Below are 23,904 nucleotides of genomic sequence, written 5' to 3'. Positions count from 1 at the left end.
TACACTGTGGGGGGAAACACAGACCCAGACACACAACAAACATAAAAAAACACTTCAGGGTGGAAAAAAATCTCATTGTGTATATTCCCCCTCCTTGATCCACGAGATAAAGAAATGCTCTTTAAAAAGCCGAATGGGAGGCAAAAACTAAAATAAGGGAAGACAAATACCAGAGAACACTGGAAACTCCGTTTCTAAATCAGAACTACTTTCTCCACAATTTCACAAATGCATTAGGCACCTTTTGCATGACAAAGACAGTATTCTGTCAGATCACGGATCCCTTCTAGGAGTTAAAGACCATCCTTCTTATTCTAAACACCACCCCGGGGCATGAACTATTTACTTTTCAAATTCTGAACCAAGAGAAAGGCCATCCTAGAGGCCAAAATAAGATAAGGGTCTTAAAATGGACCACACCCCCCCCCCCAATAGCACTGTAGGCCCCAGAACACTAACACTCTGTACAGGGCACTAAGGAACCTGAGACGAGGCTCCGAGGAAATGTGCTTTAACGGGCCACAAGCCACACGCGGCTGCAGAAGGGGCTAAAATACCGCGGCGAAGCAATTCTGATGCGGCCCCTCTGCGGCCAGCGTCGGCCCATGTGAGGCCTCCGGTGGTGCAAGAAGGGCAGGGCAGTGTCATCCTGCTTTGCAAGGCTTCCAGATGAACCCACTAATAACAGCACGCTCCGCCGGGCCCGGGACACGGCCTCCGGGCAGCCTGAGGAGAACGCGGGTTGGCGTTTTCTCCCAGCGCGGCGCCTCACGCCCCATCCCCGCCCGCACCGTGACCGCTCTCGGATCCGGAGGGCACTTCATACCCAACCGCGTTTCGTAGCTGTGCCCGCAATCAACCATTACCTTCCCCAAGCAAATGTGGCACGTGATGGGTAGAGTGAGAGACAATGTAACGTTCTGCACCGTCTGAGCCATGGCAGCGTTCAGAATCCCGCCAACACGGAAGTCCCGCCGACAGCGGTTCTTCACCAGGACCAAGGACGCGCGAGGCCGGCTACGGCGGCCCGGCAGGGTCCGTCCGGGAGAGGAAACGAAAACGCGCTTTCGCCCGGGCTTTTTCGTTTCCTTAAAAGAAAAAAACTTTCCCCAGTTCAGCAGCCGCAAGATTCCTGAGAATGAGAAGAAAGGTGGATTTCTGCAAGTATCGAGGATCTTGAAAATTTAAGGGCAAGGGGTAATAGTAGAAAGAAGTATGGATCGGCGATTTTAAATCCCCAGATTTTTCCCTGGAGAGTTTTATTGGGATGGGGGATAGCTTGAAGATGAAACCCCACACATTAAACTGGACGCAGTCGAGACACGAAGAAAAAAGACGTTATCTATACATTTAAACTTTTCCAAACAACGTTTCTACTCCTTTCAGCTCCTTTTTTCATTCTGAAGTGATACCATGTGCTTCCAGGGAGCACGATAATTCGCTTTGAAAACCATAATTTTTCTCATGGTGTATCCAGAAGTAATCTGGATACGTCTAGTATCAGCTCTCCGAGAAGACAAGATTCTCTTCGTTGTTGACCCTTCTGTGATTTCTACTAAAAGTAGATTTAAGGATTCCAGCCAGGAGTCTGGTTTACATTCATAGTGAGAAAGCTGCAAATGATGTGAGCTGCGATCTTGTGCAATGCATTTTAACTCTTTCAAGTGCATCCTTGGATATGAAGTGTACCGCCTTGTTGTGGAACTCCATGAGAGAATTTCTGTGGTTATAAATTAGTATTTCCCAAATGTGAAAAAGAAAAAAACCTAAATGTTTCTAAATGAATCTTAAATATTAACAGATTTGGAATTTAATTGTAACTTGATTTAAGCGAGGAAGAGCTGATGTGATGTATTATGCAAACGAATATAATCTGTGAGTTGGGAGATTTAGAAACAATATTAAAGGAACAGATTTTATTAATCTTTCTGAAAAAGAGGCAATACAATGGCAAAAAGCAGCCTCAGGCTTAAGAGTAAGAATTTCTGAACCTAGACAGCTGGAATAGAAATCCCTGCCCTCAACAACATCCTAGTTCTGTGATATCAAGCAACTTATTTAATCTTTGCCTCTTAGTGTTTTACCTGTTGTGTGTGTGTGTGTGTGGTGTGTGCATATGTGTTTTAAATGAGGGCAATTTATACTTACTATCATATCATGTCTATTAAAAGGGCCAGGCAATAATGCAATGGGAACAGCTAGTAGTTCACTTGAAGAATCCCAAATCTTGTCCAAAATGGCTTAGAAGTGGCAGTGAGAATTCTTTCAGTTTAGTGACTTTATTTCTTAGCAATTGGAGACCATCATATGCTTGCAGTTGAAGAGTTGGGCAAAATAATCATACTGATTCTGTTTAATGTCACCTTTTTCAGAATGTCTGGCATAAGTCATCTAATTCAGTTATTTCCTAAAAAGTCATATTTATATGAGGTCCAGCATCTTTCAAGTGCCTGACTGTGAAGCCCAGGATTTAGAATAAGACTATTCCAGGTCATCACCTACTGTCATTCTGGTCATTCTGGTTTCATCTTTTCCCATCTTAATGCTTTCTTTTGCCCAGATTTAACATGGTTTGCTTTCAGGGCCTCCTTCTACAGCCTCTGAAGGGGGCATAAGACTAAGAATGTTCAGCCTCCAACATCCATCCCTGGAAACAGTGCATCAGAAAGACACATTAAAGACCTTTCATATATATGTGATATATATTATACACACACACACACACACACACACACACACACACACACATATATTAGTTGGCAATAGATGTTTATTTTATTTGTCTATATGCAGTGCTGAAAATTGAACCCGATGCCTTGCACATACTAGGCAAGTGCTCTGCCATTGAGCCACAACCCTAGCCCAAGACACTTCTTTTTAAAAAGACTTTTCCATCCTTGCCAGGCAAATTAATTTCTTACACATTATCTTGGTGATTGGTGTCAATACCTAGTAACAAAGACCATTTTAAAACATTGTAACTGGACTGGGGTTATGGCTCACTGGTAGAGTGTTTGCCTAGCATGTGTGAGGCACTGAGTTTGATTCTCAGCACGACATATAAATAAATGAATAAAATAAAGGTCTATCAACATTTTAAAAATATTTTTTTAAAAAGCCATTTTAACCTACACTTTAAGTAGAATATTAAAATCTAGACTATTTCCAACATCTCCATCCACATTTACTACTGTTGTCACCGCTTCTGAGTGCTGTTTTAGTGCTCTGACCATATGACTAGTTCTATGCTGATCACATTCTATTATAGTTGATTATGTGTTTACCACCACAACAGACTATGTTTCTCGAGGCTAGGGATTGCATCTAATCTATCTAATACCTGGTACTAAGTGAATATGCCACAGACAGCAATACTTTCCTTAGCCACAGCCTACTTTTATTAAAAGCCCAGGCTGTTTTATTTTAAACATGTTTATTTGTTTTTACCTCAAAACACAAGACCATGTTACTTTTGAGAATTATGAAAATAATATACGCTAATTTTTTTTTAAATTAAGGTATTTAAAAATATATAAAATATTCTTTTGCCACATCTCTCTAATTCTTTTCAGTAATCACTATTGCCATTCTAGAGCATATCCTTGCAAACATTTTAATTAATATGTTACTATATGCATTAGCACAAGTAGACTCATACCACAACATAGCCACTTTGTACATTTATTGCTTTTTAGATAAATACCAACACACACACACACACACACACACACACACGTACACCCACCAATAATATTGTTAACAATACAGGTTGATCACGACTTTATCAAGGTCCAGATTGATTCCAGGTCATTTCCCAGGCTTAACTTTTAATAATGCAAGTGGGTCAAGATCAAGAACTATCTCTTCTCTCTGCTCTGTGAACAGGATTTCCTGGTTTTTGACAAATCATATTCTAAATAACTTGTTTGACTCAAATTGTGTGATGATGCTGTGATTACTCTAAAAGGAAGGCAAAGATTACATGGCTCATTGACTTATAATCATGCCAATCAAGCATGGCTGCTTGATATCTATTTCACCTTTTTAGTAGAATCATATGAGAAGCCCTGTGACCTGCAGAAATCAGTTACATATGACACCTAAAATAGGTGAAGGCCTCCTAAACCCTTATTTATAAATTTGTAGACCTACAAAAACTTTTGAGGGTCATCATGAAGGCCTTTCCTCTTACAGATGAGGAAATTGAGGCAAGAGTAAGGTAAATCACTGGATAATAGTTAGAATTGGATCTAAATTGTAGATCACACTTGATGGACTCTCTGAGAATGTTGGCTCAATGCCTTCATGTAAGTGCAAGATGTATTATTATTAATAAAGTAGTTCAGTAATAAAAAGTCAGTCATAATTGAATTTCTTTGCTAAGAAAACCATCAAATAGCTATGGAACACCTTTTACCCCTTGTTTAAATCAGATTCATTTTAATGATAAATTATTTAAAAGCAAGTTTAAAAAAATATAAAATCTTAAGTGCTATTAAAAATTGATTAGGAATGCATTATTCTTTCATTGACCCAGTTCAGATTGTTTTTTTAATTTTTTTTGGTCAAAGCTAATAAATTTGAGTAGATGTTTCAGACAGACGTTTTGTAATCATTTGGTCATCAGTCAATTAATCACAACTTCATAAATATTGATTTCAGATTACATTTATTTTTCATTCCTGAATGACAATTTTGTTTGTTTTAAATTTATACACCCCCACCTGGATTGTGGTTAAAACTGAGAAAACTCATAAAAATTGCATTAAATATTAATGAGAGGTGCTAGTCCAGTTGCACAGACGTCAGGTGTGGTACCATCTTCTCACAGGCCTGGGAATCCTGCGTTAAAATATCTCAAGATGGTGGCAGCAAAGATGTTTACTACAATAGAAAAACTTGGGTTTCTTGTGCACAGTGGCTTTTGTTTTTATTTATTTTTAGAATATATTGATACTTGTTATCCACTTGCATTGCAAAACTGAATTCACTCTTGATTCATGTTTATTAAAAGTGTTAAGGATAACTCAGTAAAAATTCTGCTTAATGGAGTTTACATTCTGGTGGGAAAGTCACACTGTGCTAGCCAGAAACTAAACCTGTCTTCTCAAGTAGCAAGAGAGGTTTTAATACTGAACCTGCACATTGAGTTGAAATGTAATCATAATAAGTGATTGTGAAATAAATAAATGTAATTAGTTATTTATTTGTTCATCCCATTTAAATACTTTTTATGTGCCAGGCACTACTGTAAGGGCTGGGTATACAGCTGTGAATCAAACAAACAAGAGCCCTGCCTTAATTTATTCATTCAACAAATACTTTAATGACTAACAATAATGTGCCAGCCACTCTACTATTAATGAGCCACTTTAGCAATGGAAAAACAGAGTCCAACTCTTCTATTTCATCCAAAAATGTCAATTTCTACAGTGATTTTGTTTTGAATGCTGTTGTTATTGGCTCACCCCAGCCATTGTTACATAGCAAGTTATAATTTTAAATATTTTAAAATGTTACAAGTTGGGCAATTGTTTTAAATTAGTTCATTTTAAAGAGATAGTTTAGTTTCACCCAAGGCTAAGTGTTGCTTCCCAAAATGTTTGTTGAATTCTAGAGAATAAATGAAGAAAATATTACCTCCAGAAGGATTGTAACAGAATCACCAATGCAGAGAGGTTATAGGACTTTCCTAAGTAATAGAGTAGAGAAACCAGCTTGGAGATTCTGACTGCTTTTGATTTTAAGTTGCCCATAGGAGAACAAGTGTTTTCTTCTTGCCCTCATAAATCTCCAAGGTGATGCTCCCTCATAGGAACTCAAACTCCTATTTACTGATGCTCTATAAATAATTGCATTTTGTTTCAGGGCACTTCCCCAAAAAAGGCATCATGTACTTACCCATGGTGTCTTCATCTGCTGGCCAGGATCTTGTCAAGTTGTCTTTTCTAAAAACAGGACCCAACACCTCTTTTACACACTCAACGTTCTCAGTAATTGGTTAAGCAATGATTTATTATAAATGTTACTTAAGGTATGGTTTTATTTCCCTAGATTAGAATCCTCAATTCTTTGATCTCTGACTTTACTTTCTTTGTCCCCTCTCACCATTCATTACCACCATCACATATACATTTGATGCATAGTAATCTCAACAACAAATGCTTTAGACATCAAGGTGGGTAGAAGATAACTTTGTCACTACAGCTTATCTACCTGTGTGATGGAGGGCAAGTCACTGCACCTCTGTGGACATCAGACCTCTCAACTGTATGTTAAAAGAATCAGGCAAAATAACCTCAGAAGAGGTTCTTAAATAATGTATAAAATGTTATCTCTTTATAGCATAAGTACCTATCATATACAGAACTTCCATATTTGGTTCTAGGGAAGCATAAGTGGTTGCTGCACTCCCAGGAACCAGTGGGTCACCTAGGAGATCCATGAAATGGACAGAAGCACCTGGAGAAGCTGTGAACTGTGCCCTAGAGCTCCACAGGTGGTATTATTCTGATGAATTTAGTTTGCTTTGGGCTTTGCTCTAAGTCTTAAAAGGCCAGAAACTAGAATATACCAGGTAATCAATACTCATAAGAGTCACTTTAAAATCAGACTCCCCTATATGGATACATAAAGAAAAATGCAAATTCATGAATTCACAAACAGGGAAACCCCTTTCTAGTGATTTGTATCTTTCACTGGATAACCATTACTTTAAAGCAAAGGAAAGTGGAGAGTCTGGAAGGTCATGGCTCCTAGGCCATGGAGAATGCTAGAGAGAAAGATCACTGAGAAAGCTGCTGCTTGATATTTGTAGCCAGAAGCTGTCTGTTGGAGTTTGTTGCATGTTTGCTATGGGCTTCTGTGCCTAGGTGTCTCCCCATCTCCCCATTTTCCTCTTTTGGTGACCTGTTTGCTCTTGAGATATGCCATTATAACTAATAATACTGCCAGCCTTTGCTCCTGTGAGCCTCAGAAACCATCTATGTTCTTCTAGTAGATATGTTATGTATGCAAATTTAAGAGGAAGAAAACTGGATTTTTGCTGAAAGTCAACGAAAGGAAGTTTTTTTTTTTTTTTTTTCTTTTTTCTTTTCTTTTTTTCAGCATTGGAGATCCATCGCAGGCCTCAAGCATGTTAGGCAAGTGTTCTACCTCTGAACTATATCCCCAACCCTGTGGGGAAACTCCTTATCACCTATAGTTATAATAAGGTACTTTCATAGGTCAAGAGACTGGAACACATTTTTATTTATTTTTTAAAGATTCTCAATGTATTTTTAAGAATAAAATAAAATGCCAATATAGTATTACAAATATTATGGTTTATATTGAAGATTTACATTTAATAGATGAATTATTTTTAACACAAAACATAATACAATAAAATTGCTTTCATTCCTTGCCTTATGATGTAGGACTCATCATAATAAGTCCTGGCACACTACAGACAAGTGTTGTCTTATGAAAATTTTTGTTTTTAAACCCATGGATCACATCCTCATTGAAAGGTCATGAAATGTTTTTGTAAGTGAGGAGCAGGCCAACCAAGAGTAGGTTCAAATATTAAAACCCCTTAATTCTCTCTCCAACCAGCCTGAGTGGATGTACTAAAAATTTTACTTGGGATTCGTGTGTAGTCCTTCTATCCTGCAGGGCTTTAGTAACTTATATTGACTCTCTGTTTTTCCCATCCGCTCACTTTCATCTCTAATTGTTCTGGTTGCAACTGACACTTTAAGAAACTTTTCATAGAAGGGAATGGAACCCAAAGACACAGTGAATTGCATGTGGTAATTATAAGTATTATTTGATTTGTGTGCGTGTGTGCTGATTGTAATGTATGATAGGTTTCTTTTTCTTGCTGTACTGGGAATTGAACCTAGAGACACTCTACCCCAGCCTTTATTTTTTATTTGATTTGATTTGATTTGATTTGATTTGATTTGATTTGATTTGATTCAGGGTCTTGCTAAGTTTCCCAGGTTGGCTTCAAACTTGTAATCCTCCTACTTCAGCCTTAGGAATAGCTTGCATGATAACCACTGTGCCAGGCTTAGTATATAAGTTCAGACTGAATGCTGGATGTTTCCTTTTCCTATCAGTGGTATGTCTCTACACTGTTTCCTTTTCCTTACTATTGGTATTCTTTTTGAGCTAGTTGTTGAAAGTAAAAAATTTGGCTCATTTAATATATATGAGACATGAGACTTGAGCCAAATGAAATCTTTTGTTCCCCTACTCACCCATCCTAAGCAAGATGGTATTTTACCAACCTATAAGCGCTTTGATGAATACTTTCCTTCCTTGTTCCAATTTTCTTTTCTCCTTAGCTTTCAATGAAAGCATAAAGTTAAACATACGTTTTCAAGAACTAATCTGAACCTCATTACGCTAGTTTTGCAAAACCTAAGAGGAAGCAAAAATCTGACTATTATCATTATTTCTTTCCTGGACACATAACTATACCAAGCTGCAAAAAGTAATCCAATGAAAATAGTGAGAGGTTCAGACCAGCAGATATTTCTGCAATGCATACTATGCATTCCTTACAATGATACTGATAAGGGGATATCCTGCCGTACTTTGTTTTATAGTTAAGAGCACTCAGGTTCAAAGAGGTAGCAGAGACTGCACAGCTATAAATGCCATTCATGTAATTTCCGACTTGATTTCACGGGCTGGTCAGCCAAAAATCCTTTGTCAAAGATGCACTATGTTATAGAAATCATGTGTTATACCTGGATTTGACATGGTGTATGCCTTCCAAGAACTTGAGTCACTCAATATAAAACTTGGTCAAATATAGTAGGATAGTATAGCCATAACAGCTACCACTTAGGGAACAGTTAATTTGGGAGAGAGGCATGAAGTCTGCACAGTTCTGTGGGGACACCAAGAATTAAGTCTCTTTTGGGGCAGGGATCAGGTGAGTTTTTTCATCTCGAAAAGGATGATCAGGACATTCAAGAGCAACCAAGGATAGCAAGGTCCTTAGGACCTAGAGAAACTGGCTGGGTGAGATAGTGTCTTCTGTTCATAATCAAGATGCATACAAAGGAAAATAGATTTGGGACTGTACCCAGGCTTATAGCAAGAACAAAGGGAGCAGGTGTGGAAAATAGGTGATTACTAAATTTATGAATTCACTAAGAGTCAGTATTGTGATGCATGATCTCATTTGCATGGAATCTAAAAATGTTAAACTCAAAGAGTAGAGAGTAGAATGGTATTTATCTTGGCTGGAGGTGTAGGAAAATTTTGGCTGAAGGGTACATCGCTTCAGACAGAAGGAATGAGTTTTTGACATCAATTGCAAAGTACAGTAATTACAGTTAATAACAAATTAATGTGCATTTTCAAATCACTTAGAGAGTAGATCTGTATTACACATTTGCACTGTGATGAAACACATATGAGGTTATGGATATGTTAATTAGCTTAATTTAATCATTCCAGCGTGTATACAAATATCAAACATAACATTGATTCCCACCAACATATCAATTATTTTTTGTCAACTTAAAAAAATAATTAAAAAGTTCAGTATTGTGGCCTTCAGATGAATACTCATTGCCTGAGAGACTTAACATTTTCCATACTGTTAGGTTGATATTTATCATTAGTAACTAAGATATGGGAAATGCTAATTGAATTAAAACCACTTCTTTTGTTTTAGGAATTTATCTTAGGAAAACAGATTATGCCATACGTGTTGAGTAATATGCAAAGTTTTCAGAAAAAGGGATTCCTTTCTTTTGATTTAATTGAAAAGATTAATGAAATAGAAAAGCCCAGTTTAAGAGTGTTTATGTGGATATGAGAAACGGATGAAGTAGATAAATAATGGACAGGTAAACACCAGAAGATAAAGTCTAGTTGAATGATAATAGGCTACAATTTAAAATAGTACTTTTCTGCAGTGCTGGAGATGAAATCCAGGGTGGATTTTCTGGGCAAGCTCCCTACCAGTGAGTTAAACCCCAACCCCCTAAGTAAATTTTGAATTTGTTGATGTTTATATAACTGTCTTTGTTTTGTCCTCTTAATCATTATTTAATCAGGACTCCTTTAGGAATAAAACATCATTTTTAAAATAAATTTTTAAAAGTAAAAAAGAACAATCTTCTAGGATTTAAAGTATATGCTGAATAGATAATAAAATTTTTAAACTGCCTAGAGCCCTGTTTTAAACTGGCCAACTGTCTTATTTAGAATATTTTGTGTTCTTTTGGGGTGGGGGAAGGAGACAATGCTTTAGAAAAGAAATACAAGGCATGAAAAGATGTATGCATTCTGAATTTCCACTGTATTCATGCTGTATGTGTATGTATGCACTGGTACTGTCCCCACTTACACCTGCCTTCACATAACTATATAATAAACCTCTATTATCCAGAATTCAAACAACCAGAAAACTTAGGTAACCAGTATCAGAATGACAAGTGTAACTGGAATTCTTGATAATTCTGTGACTCTCAAGGATCTTGAGATGCTTTGGAGTCAAGGACAATAGTATTGTTAATTATATTTTATTGTGTTATTTGAATATTGGTTATCCCTCTGTGTTATGCATTGCTGTTCTAAGTTAACAATAATACTTAGCATATTTTCCAACTTCATCCACTTACCAGCAAATGCCAAAATTTTATTCTTCTTTATGACCAAGTAATATTCTATTGTGTATATATGCAACAGTTTCTTTATCCATTCATCAACTGAAGGGCATCTCGGTTGGTTCCACAATCTAGCTATTGTGAATTGAGCTGCTATGAACATTGATGTGGCTACATCATTGTAGTATGCTGATTTTAAGTCCTTTGGGTATAAACCGAGGAGCGCGAAAGCTGGGTCAATTGGTGGGTCCATTCCAAGTTTTCTGAGGAATCTTTGTACTGCTTTCCAGAGTGGCTGCACCAATTTGCAACTCTACCAGCAATGTATGAGTGTGTCTTTTTTCCCACATCCATGTTAACACTTATTATTGCTTGTGTTCTTGATAATAGCCATTCTAATTGGAATTAGATGAAATCTTAGGGTGCTTTTAATTTGTGTTTCTCTAATTACTAGGGATGATGAGCACTTTTTCATATATTTGTTGATCACATGTATATTTTCTTCTGTGAAGTGTCTGCCCAGTTCTTTAGCCCATTTATTGATCAGGTTCTTTGTATTTTTGGTGTAAAGTTTTTAAAGTTCTTTATAAACTTTGGAGATTAGTGCTCTGTCTGAGGTATGTGTGGAAAAGATTTTCTCCCACTCTGTAGGCTCTCTTTTCACATTATTGATTGTATCCTTTGCTGAGAGAAAGCTTTTTAGTTTGAATCTATCCCATTTATTGATTCTTGCTTTTATGCCTTGCGTTACGGGGGTCTTGTTAAGAAAGTCTGATCCTAAGCCCAAAAAACCAAAGGCCGAATGTTTTCTCTGATAAGTGGTGACGATATATAACGAGGGGGGTGGCAGGGGTGGGAGGGGGAGAGAAGAATGAAGGAACTCTGGATGGTGGTAAAGAGGAAAATGGAGTGGGAGGGGATGGGGGACAGAAAGAGTGAAACTGACAGTATTACCTTATGTACATGTGTGATTACATGAATGGTGTGAACCTACATCATGCACAACCACAGAAATGAAAAGTTGTGCCCCATTTGTGTACAATGAATCAAAATTAATTCTGTAACAATAAAAAAACTAATAAAAAACCAATATTTAAATAACTGTCACAATTTTCAATGTATCAATATTAGCTAAAAAAATGACAACATATACATTTGATTTCATAAGTGGTTTCCAGCTGTGGATGTAAATGTTACCTTTAATAGAACACCTTTCGATATAAAAGAATGATTACTTAGAGACCTATGAATGCTTTATTTATACATTTGCTTCTATATTAAAATTTTTGAGGCATTTTGTTCGAGAAAATATGTTTCTTTGATTTAAAAAAATCTGCATATGATGTTGGTGTATGGCATCAGTGAGTTCTTTTTGTTTAGTTATTCCATGTTCTGAAATTCAGTGGTAACTCCTGCTTTCACAGAGGTACCTTTGTGCAATCAATGTTCATCAGAATGTGCTTTCTAATTCTTTCTAAATTTGCAGTCCATACTAACCAAGATTAGGTGTTCAGTTTAGAGAATCCATCCTTCTGAAGCCTTCTCTCCATCCAGCCCAATTCAAAGAAATGATTATAAGTTTATTATAGTAATAATGGCCAGTTTACTGAAAATGACTTTCTGTATTCCAGTCTTTGTAATAAACTCTAAGTGATACTTTTCATTTAATTCACAGAACAGTTCTGTGAGATTGTTACCATTCATTTAACAAATATATTTGAACATGTACTATATGCCAAGCACCCATCTAACTTTGAGTACACAGCAATGAACATAATAGATACAAAATCTCCCACCTTCCTATACTTTACTTGCTGGTGGAAGCTTAGAGAGGTTGTGAGACATTACCTAGGATAGTACAGATATTGTATGATAGGGCATACAGCATGTGTTCCTAATCACTGCACTTCAAGTGATATTTTTTCAGACAGGGAGGTTCTAAATTCTTTTGAACTTCCAGTCAAAATGTCACAGAATCCACTTGGTTCAGCAAATATTTTTAGTGTCTGTTATAAATTGTTTAGTGGAAATTGCGTAAGACAGCCAGGCAATATGGCTCTGACAGTAATGTTTAGAGACAGATTCCCAATCTTCTCTGGCCTGAAGGGTACTATACAACTGAAGTATACTATACAAGAGTCACTGAGCATGACACAGCCATATCAATGTTTATAGTAGTTCAACTCACAATAGCCAAGCTATTGTGTCCTTCAATAGATGAATGGATAAAGAAAACATGGTATATATACACAATGGAATATTACTCAGCCATAAAGAAGAATGGAATAATGGCATTTGCTGGTACATGAATGCAACTGGAGAATATTATGCAAAGTGAAATAAGCCAATCCCAAAAAACCAAAGTTCAAATGTTCTCTGTGATTCGTGGATGCTAACCCAAAAACAAGGGAGTTTGGGAGGGGAATAATAGAAATCCACTGGATTAGATAAAGGGAAGCAAAGGGATGGGAGGGGAAGGGAATAGGAAAGACAGTAGAATTAATCAGATATAACTTTACTAGCCTTGTATTTGAATACATGACCAGGGTAACTCTGCATCATATACAACCACAAGAGTGGGATCCTAACTAGAATAAGTTATGTTCAATGTATTTATAATTTGCCAAAATACATTATACTGTCATGTATAACTAAAAAAAAAAAACCAAATTAAAAAAGTCAGTAAGCTACTCTAACATCTTTAGTTGTCATATATAAAATATATATGTTTTAATGAAGGCATGTGCACCTACTGACTTTATCTTGTGTGATACTTTGTGGTTGTCAAAACACTTTCAACACATTGTCTGAAAGTGTCATTAGCTGATCAATGACTCTATGAATAGATTGGGAAGATGCTCTCATTTCAGTTTTACATGTGAGGAAACTAAGGCTAAGTGGAATGCAGAACTAACAAATATTAGGGCAAAAATTCAAGTTCTTCCCTTCACTCGAACTCTGGCCCAGCTGCTTCTGTTCAGAGAATAACACTGAGCTTGAAAGAATTGAAAGAACTGTTTGTTAAGCTTTACTATATGCAAGACACTATGAAGGAAGATAACTGGATATGGATTTCACCTTACCATTATGGTTCTTATAGCACTGCTAGGGCAAATAACTCCTAAAAAGGAATAAGATGATTAAGAGTCTTAAGAGAATTAAAATATGTGGTAATGGGAATTGGGAAGTGGGAAGGTTAAGAGGACATAAAAAAAACTGCATAAAAAATTTTGAGCTGGTCAGATATAGACATATAGAGGAGGGGCAAAGATGTTATAGGTGGAGGCAATAGCATTTGCTAAATTATGAAAATAGCAAAGAATTATAAAGACAATCCATGGTTCACTTTAGTGGGGGGATAAACTGGGAAAAGGGCCAGAGTAGATAGACCAAGGAGATAGGCTGAAATTAGCAGTAGAGGTCTCCTGATTTGTATTTCAGACTTTACTTTGTGAGCTCTTGGGAGCCAATGAAAATTTCTAAGAAAGGAAGTGTAAGTGTTCAAGAAAACTAACTTATTGGTAGTGTATTAAATAGATTGGACTATGAATTAAAAATGCAGATTACTATATGTGATATATGTAATAAAGTCAAGTGAATGTGTATAGCAGTAAGTGTGATGGTAAGTCAGGCATAAGAGAGATGAATCTCTATAGGCTAGAATACTGAGAAATTTCCTGGAGCAGGAATGACTTGGTCTAGGCTTAGTTGATTGAGATGATATCACTCATTTCTGTTAGGATTCTAGTCATTTTAGAAATAAAAAAGAGATATTCATTTTAAATAGCAAAGTGAGAAAACAAGAGTGAATCCACCAGTTCACAAAGCTCTGACATCAACTCAGGATACAGAGTGAATGACCAGCTAAATCTTCTGGTATTACCTAATCTGAAAATGAGTTCAGGTCCAGGGGAAGGCCTTGCACCATTCTGGAGTTTATAAAATTTTAACTCCAATGCAAGAAGAAGATCAGACTTTGTGATACTTCCAATAGCACTTAAACCACCATCTGTAGATTTATAGAGGATGGATGGAAATAAACAGACCAGGTGGCTGGACAAACCACATACTCTCAGCCTGAAGCAATGTAGCTCTGCTATAAACAGCTGGGAAACAGCTGCAGTTGACAACCCCTGCTGGTACCCTCCTGGTGGTGACAGGCACCGAGTGTGCCTGGAGAAGTGATGCAGAATCTTCAGGGCTACCCACTGGAAGTTTGGGCCTTACATGCCAGGCTTGAGACAGACGTGAGAAAACAGGCTTCGTTCTGCTAGTTGATTGATAGTAATTCACTCTCCCAGCCAGGGAAAACCACCAACAGATAGATGATCCTTCTTAGTTCCCAAAGGAGATTAAGAGGCTCCACTTTTAGCTTCTTCATTCTTATATCCCCTTATTATCGACACAGCAAACCTTCTACAACAGGCAGAATTTATTAGTGTGTTTGCATTTTATGAAACCATCATAGTGTTGTCAAGAGTGGTTTATCATTTTGCATTTCCACCAGCAGTGTATAGGAATTCTGTATGTTCTATAATCTTGATAGTCAGCCTTTCATATGCTTAGCCATTAAAATAGATGTGTAATGGTATCTATTATCATATTAATTTGCATTGCCCTAAATGATCTTTTCATATGCTATTTGCCAACTATATATCTTCTTTGGTGAAGTGTTTTAAGTCTTGTCTTTGAAAAATTGGTTGTCTTTGTTTTCAGTTGTGAGAGTTCTTTATATATTCTAGATATAAGTCCTTTGCCAGAGATGTGGTTTGCAAATATTTTCTCTTCAGGTTTTGGCCTATCTTTTCATTTTCTTAATAATTCATTTTGAAAAGTAAAAGTATTTAATTTCGATGAAGTTGTTTCTTTCTTCTTCTTATCTCTTTGATTTTTCAAGCCTCAGAGTCAGCTCTACTTTGGCTGATGTTAGATCAGAGCCACATCCCATTGTTTCCCAGTTTAACTCAGGCACTCCCCCTCTGTATGTGTTCGTTTTTTTAAATTTATTTTTTATTGTAAACAAATGGAATACATGTTGTTTCTCTGTTTATACATGAAGTAAAGGCATACCATTTGTGTAATCATAAATTTACATAGGGTGATGTTGTTTGATTCATTCTGTTATTTTTTCCCTTCCCCTCCACCCCTCCCACCCCTCTTTTCCCTCTATACAGTCCTTCCTTCCTCCATTCTTGCCCCCCCCAACCCTAACCCTAACACTAACACTAACCCCTCCCACCCCCCATTATGTGTCAGCATCCGCTTATCAGCGAGATCATTCGTCCTTTGGTTTTTTGAGATGGGCTTATCTCACTTAGTATGATATTCTCCAATTTCATCCATTTGCCTGCAAATGCCATAATTTTATTATTCTTTATACCTGAGTAATATTCCATTGTATATATATACCACAGTTTCTTTATCCATTCATCAATTGAAGGGCATCTAGGTTGGTTCCACAATCTGGCTATTGTGAATTGAGCAGCTATGAACATTGATGTGGCTGTATCTCTGTAGTATGCTGATTTTATGTCCTTTGGGTATAGGCCAAGGAGTGGGATAGCTGGGTCAAATGGTGGTTCCATTCCAAGCTTTCTGAGGAACCTCCATACTGCTTTCCAGAATGGCTGCACTAATTTGCAACCCCACCAGCAATGTATGAGTGTACCTTTTCCCCACATCCTCGCCAACACCTATTGTTGCTTATGTTCTTGATAATCGCCATTCTAATTGGGGTGAGATGAAATCTTAGGGTAGTTTTGATTTGCATTTCTCTTATTACTAGAGATGTTGAACATTTTTTCATATATCTGTTGATTGCTTGTACATCTTCTTCTGTGAAGTGTCTGTTCATTTCCTTAGCCCATTTGTTGATTGGATTATTTGTATTCTTGGTGTAGAGTTTTTTGAGTTCTTTATAGATTCTGGAAATTAGCGCTCTATCTGAAGTATGAGTGGCAACGATTTTCTCCCACTCTGTAGGCTCACTCTTCACATTACTGATAGTTTCCTTTGCTGAGAGAAAGCTTTTTTAGTTTGAATCTATCCCAGTTGTTGATTCTTGCTTTTATTTCTTGTGCTATGGGAGTCCTGTTAAGGAAGTCTGATCCTAAGCCAACAAGTTGAAGGTTTGAACCTACTTTTTCTTCTATAAGATGCAGGGTCTCTGGTCTGAATCTGAGGTCCTTGATCCATTTTGAGTTTTTTAAGACAAAGAATTGAGACATAAGGTGAAGCATCAAGTAAACTAGAGGTTTTATGGCTGTTATCATCAGGTCTTAAATTCGGCCAAGAAATGACATTCAACTGATGACAATGGATTTTGACACAGTTTCTCTTCTGTTTAATGGATGAAGATTCCTTGAGATGAGTATCTTGGAGTTCCTGTATCCCTTGAAAAACATGAGTTATGAAAGAAGCCAAGGAAGATTTGGGTCTGACCCATATGAAATGAAATTGGAGATTTCCTTGAAGAACTCCTGAGGTGATATTGAAGCATTGAATATGCCTGATCCATTTGGGTCATCACCCAAAGTTTCATAGTTAACAAGTTTGTTTGTTGATTAATCATTTCATTCATTCATTTGCAGAAAAAAGTAAAGGTAAGCCTAATCTTCAGCAAGATGTCTGAAATGTTCTCTAAAATGATAACTTGTTTTCCTCTAAAATTTGTTTTTAAAAATGTGACCTTGTGTAAGAAACATCTAAATAAAAGTAGATATTTGTTTCCAACCCCATGTGTACCGAATTTCTAGCCTGAAGATATTCGTATGATTCTTAGGTACATCCCAATTTGAGAACCATAGGCGGAAATTTCTTTCCTTGTATGTTTTTTGTTTTATAATATGGTTTCTGATCTCTTTCCTGAAGGAAAGGGTAATAGGAAGGCACATTTTATATTCAACGTAATACCTTTATAATCAAAATTGTGTGCCTCTAAAGAAAGTGCAAGAAAAAGGGAAGAGATTACCACACCTGCCTCTGGGAGCAAAGGAGTTAACTTGCAGGATGCTAACTAGCTGGATTGGATTATTACCTGCTCTAGGCAGGAATGTACCTAAGTTTATTGGCTGCAGGCAACAGAGTCCCTGAGGGGTGTGGAGCAGAAACATCTGTGGTCAGAGGCATTATTTACTGCCTGCTCTATGGGGATGAGAAAAGTGAATGTCATTTTTTTGAAGTCAGGAATGGAGGAGAATGGCAGAAGTCATTTCTTAAAGGCTTGACATTTGGTTGCAGAAGTACAGTATATGGTAAGGAATGGCTTTAAATTTTTTTCCAACAAAATAAAAACTTTCCAATAAATGATTATGGTAACCTTTATGTATGAATGGTGCTAAAATCTGTGGTGTTTATCATAAAATGCAAAATATTCTAGGCAAATAAATCTTTCCTTCATTTATCATGTAAGACCATCTAAAACCAACAAAATTTCCAGCCATGTTGGAGATCTGCTCTTTTCCCACCTCCTGAACATTGTAAATGTGTTTACTGCTAACTTTTATCAAGATTCTATGCAATTTTCAAAGATAGACTTAAGTCCTGAGCACTGACTAACCACACCGTCCCCCACTTCACTCCTATCCTCCAGCCTAATGGTTCTTTGCATCTTGGTACTATCTTCTTTCATTGATTTCATCAAGATTGTCTCCTGACCTCACAATGCCAGGCAGAGTATCACAGTTTCCTTGGTCCTCGATGCAGTAGTGTTCAGAGGTGGGGATTTGGGGAAATGTTTGGATCATCATGGCTCTGACCTCATCAGTGGATCAATCCATTGATGTTTTCATAATAGAATAATAGAATAGACTATTGGAAAACTGCAAGAAGGTAGGACATAGTTGGGGTTTGTGCCCCAAAAGGTTATATCTTGTTCCCAGCCCTATCTTCTTTCTTTCTCTGTGCCTCTGTCTCTCTCTCTTTCTCCTTTCTGGCTGCCATGAGGTGAGCATCTTTCCTCTGACATGCCCTTCTGTTACAATGTTCTACCTCACCACAGACCCAGAAACAATAGAGACAAGTGACCATGGACTGAAACCATGAACCAAAATTAATCTTTCCTTCCATAAGTTGATTTTCTTTGGTATTTGTTACAGGGGTGAAAAGCTGTCTACCACAGTGAGCATCTACATGGCAAGGACACATCTCTTTGTATTCCTACTATAGAATCAATATTTTTAGAACTAATAATTAGGAAGAACCTTCTTATAACATAAAACATGATATATTCCACTCCTAACTCACAGCATTTTTTTCTTGTTTTCAAAAATTTTATGTGCTTTTAAAATCTGCAGTATCAATGGAGTGAACCACTTAAAACTGGATGCAGTATCTCATACATACCCACTGTTGTACATCTCTAAGTTTTTGCCCATGCTGTTCCCTCAGCCTGGAATGCTTTTTCCATCATTCTTTACTTTGTCAATTGCAACTCATTCTTCAAGTCCCAACTCATAGTTATCTCCTCCAAGAGTTGTCATCCCACTTCTATACGTCCAGAACATCCTGCACATATCTCTATTTTAGCCTTTATCATACAGTTTTGATGTGTATGTTTGTGTCTCTCATTAAGTTACACACTCCTTCAGGTCAGAATTGTGTCATGGTTTGACTATTATTTCTCAATCTAATGCTTACTCATTCTCTGTCTTGCACAGAGTCTGGTATAATATCACAGGAATTCAATAAGTGTGGTTCTCAACTGGCAGTGATTTTGCTTCCCAGGGTCATTTGGCAGTTCCTGGAAATATTTTTGGTTGTCACAACTGGGAGGGAGCAGGGGTTGTTACTGACATGTTGTTATGGTTTCGATGTGAGGTGTCCCCCAAAAGGTCACACATGAGACAATGCAAGAAGTTTTGGAGGAGAAATGATTAGTTGTAAAGAGTCTTAACCATCAGTGAATTAATCCCCTGATAGGGATAGAGCAGTAATTGAAGTGGTAAGGTGTGACTGGAGGAGGTGGGGATTGGGGCATGGCTTTGGGGTATCTGATAAGTGGAGACTCTCTCTCTGCTTTCTGATCACCATGATGTGAACTGCTTCCCTCTGTCACACTCTCCCACCATGATGTTCAGTCTCACCTTGAGCCCCATGGAATGCAGCTGGTCTTCAACGGACAAAGGCCTCTGAAACTGTGAGCCCTTAAATAAACGTTTTCTCCTCTGCAATTGTTCTGGTTGGGTCTTTTAGTCACAACAATGAAAAAGATGAGTAAAACACATGTGAAGGATAGAGTTGAGGGATATTGCAAACATCTTATAATGCTCAGAATAGTCCCCATGTCACTCCCTGAGAACTCAGTGCAAAATATCAGAGAAAATATCTGAGAAATTCTGAATTCAATTGTGATATGAAAAAGTGTTTTTTTCAATATGTTGGTAATTTTAGAGGCTCTGCTCCCATCTCTATATTATTTGTTTTTCAGAAAGACTTTTAGATAAACCTTAAAGTTGGGAATGAACTTGTAATAACAGCCACTTCAGATATGCTGGTGAAACAGCTTGGTTTCTAAGTGTGATCAATGTTGGAAATTAGAAGTTAAAAGCTTTTGTTCATGCAGGGTTCTGTAGGTTTACTAAAAACCTCTCTCCACAACTCTATGAATTAGTTTCAGGTGAATTTAAAAAGAGAAGATCTTTGTATGTGAAAGATCAATCCCACAGGGATTTGGAATGGCTTCTCCTGGTCATTTATGAACTGAACTGGGGAACTTTGTGAATTTTATGTACTAAATGTAGCCATACTCCCACATAAAACTGCAGGGGGAACTGTACTTACACAGGAGAGACTCTGGTATGTAACTGCATGCAAACACAGCTTTCAAATGACTTCAACTCACCTACTTAGACCAAAGAGGCTGTCAGTTAATTTAACAAACTATCCCTGTTCCCTGATCTTTGGGCCATAAAAATTGTTCATCTGCTCAGTCACAGGCCATTTAATTTTGGATGCATCGTTGCCAGTTGGTTACAGTAATTAGCATTCCCTGTATTGTGGCAGCTTCCCCGAAGCTATGCTAAGTAGGGTTGCACTTTTGTGTGGAAACATAAGCTGGGTTGTGCAAATGAGCCTGGCCACCCATCTTAGAGACAGAAGCCCTAACTGCCGTCTTCTTGGCTCGGGGTGCCTTCCGGGCCCACCTGCAGATCTTATTTACTGATTATTAATGACAGAAACTGTAGGCAGCTGTGAAAGGCACAGCATGGCAACTCAAAGCTGCAACTCAAAACTGTCCTCTGTGGGACTGTAATTTTCTTGAATGACACCTGACTTCATTTTAATTTCTTTCTTTGCTCCAAATGCACTTGTGCTGGAGAAATGCAATAGAAATTCAATGAGCTCCATGTTTAATAGGCAGACTTGCAACATTTGTTGGTGCATCTGTTAGTTTCCTGGCAGAAGTGGTGCATTTGGAGAGGAAATATACGTTTGTGTTTGTTCCAGAGTTGGCACACGACTTGTAAGGCGATGATTCAGCAGAGCCCCTGGAGAGATACCAAAGAGCAAGGTTACCTGGTGGTTCACTAGTTGCCAGTCTATGAGAATATATAGTATATGGGTTTAAAAATCAAATTCATTGTAAAAATGTTCATCCTCAAACAGCACCCAAGTTTATACTTGGGAGATCAGATTTTAATTTCAATTTAGAAGAAGATGGCATTCTGTATAAAAGTCTGGAAATGGATTGGCCTCATTAGGAATGAAAACTGGATTTAGTTATTTGAAATACCCACATCTGCATTTTAGTTGGTACATCTGCAGAGTTTTGGTTTCCTGGGAAACCACCATGCAAGTTCGTAAGATGGGTTTACCACATTTTGCTTTATCTCCAGGGTAGTTTTATTTCTTTTTCCAATACACAGAGAATAGTATTGCACCAATGGAATTTATTTTTTCATGGTTAATTTTCAGATTAATAGGACAAACACCTTGAATGTAATTAAAATAGGTTATGTTGTTTTCTTCTATTTGATTGGTGCTAATGCAAATACAGGGCTTTAGCTCACATTAGTTGCCTTCCTGTCTTTTACTGCAAGGCTGAATTGTTCAAATGACTAAAAGCATCTTAAGTTGAAATTTTTCGAGGTGAGGAACTTATAAATTTTATGATGGATTAGTCATTTTGCTGTCCTATTTAATCATTATATTCTCTAAGCACAGTGAACTCTCTGTTAATTAAAAAATGATCTACAAAGTCTGGGTGCAATTAATCTTTATTTGCATATGTTTTGAGGTAAAATAAAGTAAACATTACAAATAAGGAGGAGAGCCACTTTCAATATTTGGTGAATGTGCAGGCAGTGGGTGATTACGATTGACAAAATGAAGAAAAGGAACAAGCTCATTAGTGTTGCTGCTTTACTATTTTACTTTATATTTATTAATAGAGGTCTACAAAGAATCATCTTCATAAGTGTGAGCACAATCATAAGAACCCAATAAGAACAGTGGATATTAGGGGGGGGGGAAGGAAAAATATTGGGCCCAAGTCCAGTAATATATCATATCATTTGTTATCAAAGGTTGGAGGGAACAAATAAAGGTGGGGGAAAAGTGGCAATGTGCAACAGAATAGTCACAGCAGGAGAAGCAGGGAGCAAAAAGACTTCAGGACCCCATCTTAGAAATTTCTTTAGACCACATCAGAAGAGCTGAAGCAGGAGGAGAGTGGGACAAGCTCTCATTGTCTGTGATGTGTTTTGTTACAGTAGGTACCTTTTTAAACCATAACAGGATAGAAAAGCTAAGGTCTGCTTCCAGTTGCCTGCTACTACTATTCATTTTTTTAAGGTAACGAAAAATAGTCTTGCTTCTGGTAGGGGAGGGGGAAAGAATGTAAATACTAGTCTAAGAATACTGTGGTGAATGGCCTTTGGAAAGCTTTATTGACAAGTTCAACCTCAATTATAAATGAAGGGAAAGGCAAAGTGTTTGTTAAGGTGGCCTTTTTATTGGGGTCTCCCAGCAGGTTGTTCTGGTCAATGTCCAGAATGAATCAAGACAGTGAGGAATTCAGAATCTCTAAAATTCTGTGCTCCATTTTACCATCCTCAATGGCTGCAGAAGGTGGGGGATATGACTCTCCGGAGAGTGTGATTTCTTAGGGGATTGCAAGAAACTTTTATTTTGGTCAAGTAGGATAGGAAGAAATAAAACCCTCAAATTTTTGAACTTCAGAATGAAACAAATTATGAAACTACTTATTTGAATGAAACAAATACACTTATGTAGTTCAGCCTTATCTGTTGTCTATAACAATTCACACCTCCCAATGGTATCTCAGCAAACTGTATCAAAAGTGGGGAGAAAATAAAATGATGGTAATAATCATAAAATTTCATATAACTTAAGAACTGAAAGGAATCTTTAACATCCTTTAACACAAAGTAAATTAATCAGAAGTGAGTTTGTTCATAGGAAATGAGCAAGAGTGGCCAGGCTGCTTCTCAATTCTTTTATGATTCTTGTACTGTATTGCTATTGACCCCAAGGAAACAAAAGAATGATTGTAAGATCACTGAATCCTGGTTTAGAAAATTCTCTGAATTCAATTATCTACCATTGCACTTCAAGTGGGAGCCAGAGTGGGATCTAAATCTGTGCCATCTTTCAGTGAGGATGATATTCAATTCTGAAAGTTATCCTTGGGAAGCCAATCCATTTTCTAGTCACTCCAGACATACTAAACCTCTTATGGTTTCTGTTCCCTGCTGCCAACCTCAGTCTGAAAATATGACCATTTGTCTTGAGAAAGATAGAGACTACTTTCACACAACTAACTTTCATTACAGCTATTATTAGAATTGTTCTATATTATTATTGTTCTCTTACTGTGCCTAATTTGTAAGTTAAACTTTTTATAGTTATGTATATGTAGGAAGAACACTGTGTGTGTGTATACACCATATATATACATATATATATATAAAACTAAGTTTATACATAACTATATGTATACATATATATATGCTTAACATAACTATATATATACATATAGTTATATATATAACTATTGATACTTAGTTTCAGGCATCCACTTGGGCCTTGGAATATATTCCCCACAGATAAGGTGGGACTACTCTTTATTCATATCTAGTACCAAGTAGATTTGGAGTAGAGGTGGAGAGGTGTTTATTGTTAATTAATACATTTGTGTGCTGATAGTAGTACCTTGGTTAATGCAAATTTAATGGAGTATTTAGCTTAAAAGAAAGAAAGAAAGAAAGAAAGAAAGAAAGAAAGAAAGAAAGAAAGAAAGAAAGAAAGAAAGAAAGAAAGAAAGAAA

The 23,904-nt window shown here is 37.1% G+C and overlaps 1 protein-coding gene across 1 annotated transcript in view; it reads right to left on the bottom strand.

Annotated features, from left to right (window-relative positions):
- Window positions 1-1,020, bottom strand: part of OBI1 (ORC ubiquitin ligase 1) — a 42,401-nt gene extending 41,381 nt beyond the window's left edge. The window contains exon 1 of the mRNA XM_079137231.1: window positions 867-1,020. Within this exon, the coding sequence (XP_078993357.1) occupies window positions 867-938 (72 nt within the window). The 5' untranslated portion in view covers window positions 939-1,020. The remainder of the gene's footprint in view (window positions 1-866) is intronic.
- Between the last annotated feature and the right edge of the window lie 22,884 nt (window positions 1,021-23,904).

The sequence above is a fragment of the Sciurus vulgaris genome, assembly GCF_902686455.1.
Source record: "Sciurus vulgaris genome assembly, chromosome: 4".
Taxonomy (NCBI): domain Eukaryota; kingdom Metazoa; phylum Chordata; class Mammalia; order Rodentia; family Sciuridae; genus Sciurus; species Sciurus vulgaris.
The sequence above is the reverse complement of the archived record's forward strand: the minus strand, read 5'-3'. Positions and strand labels throughout refer to the sequence as shown.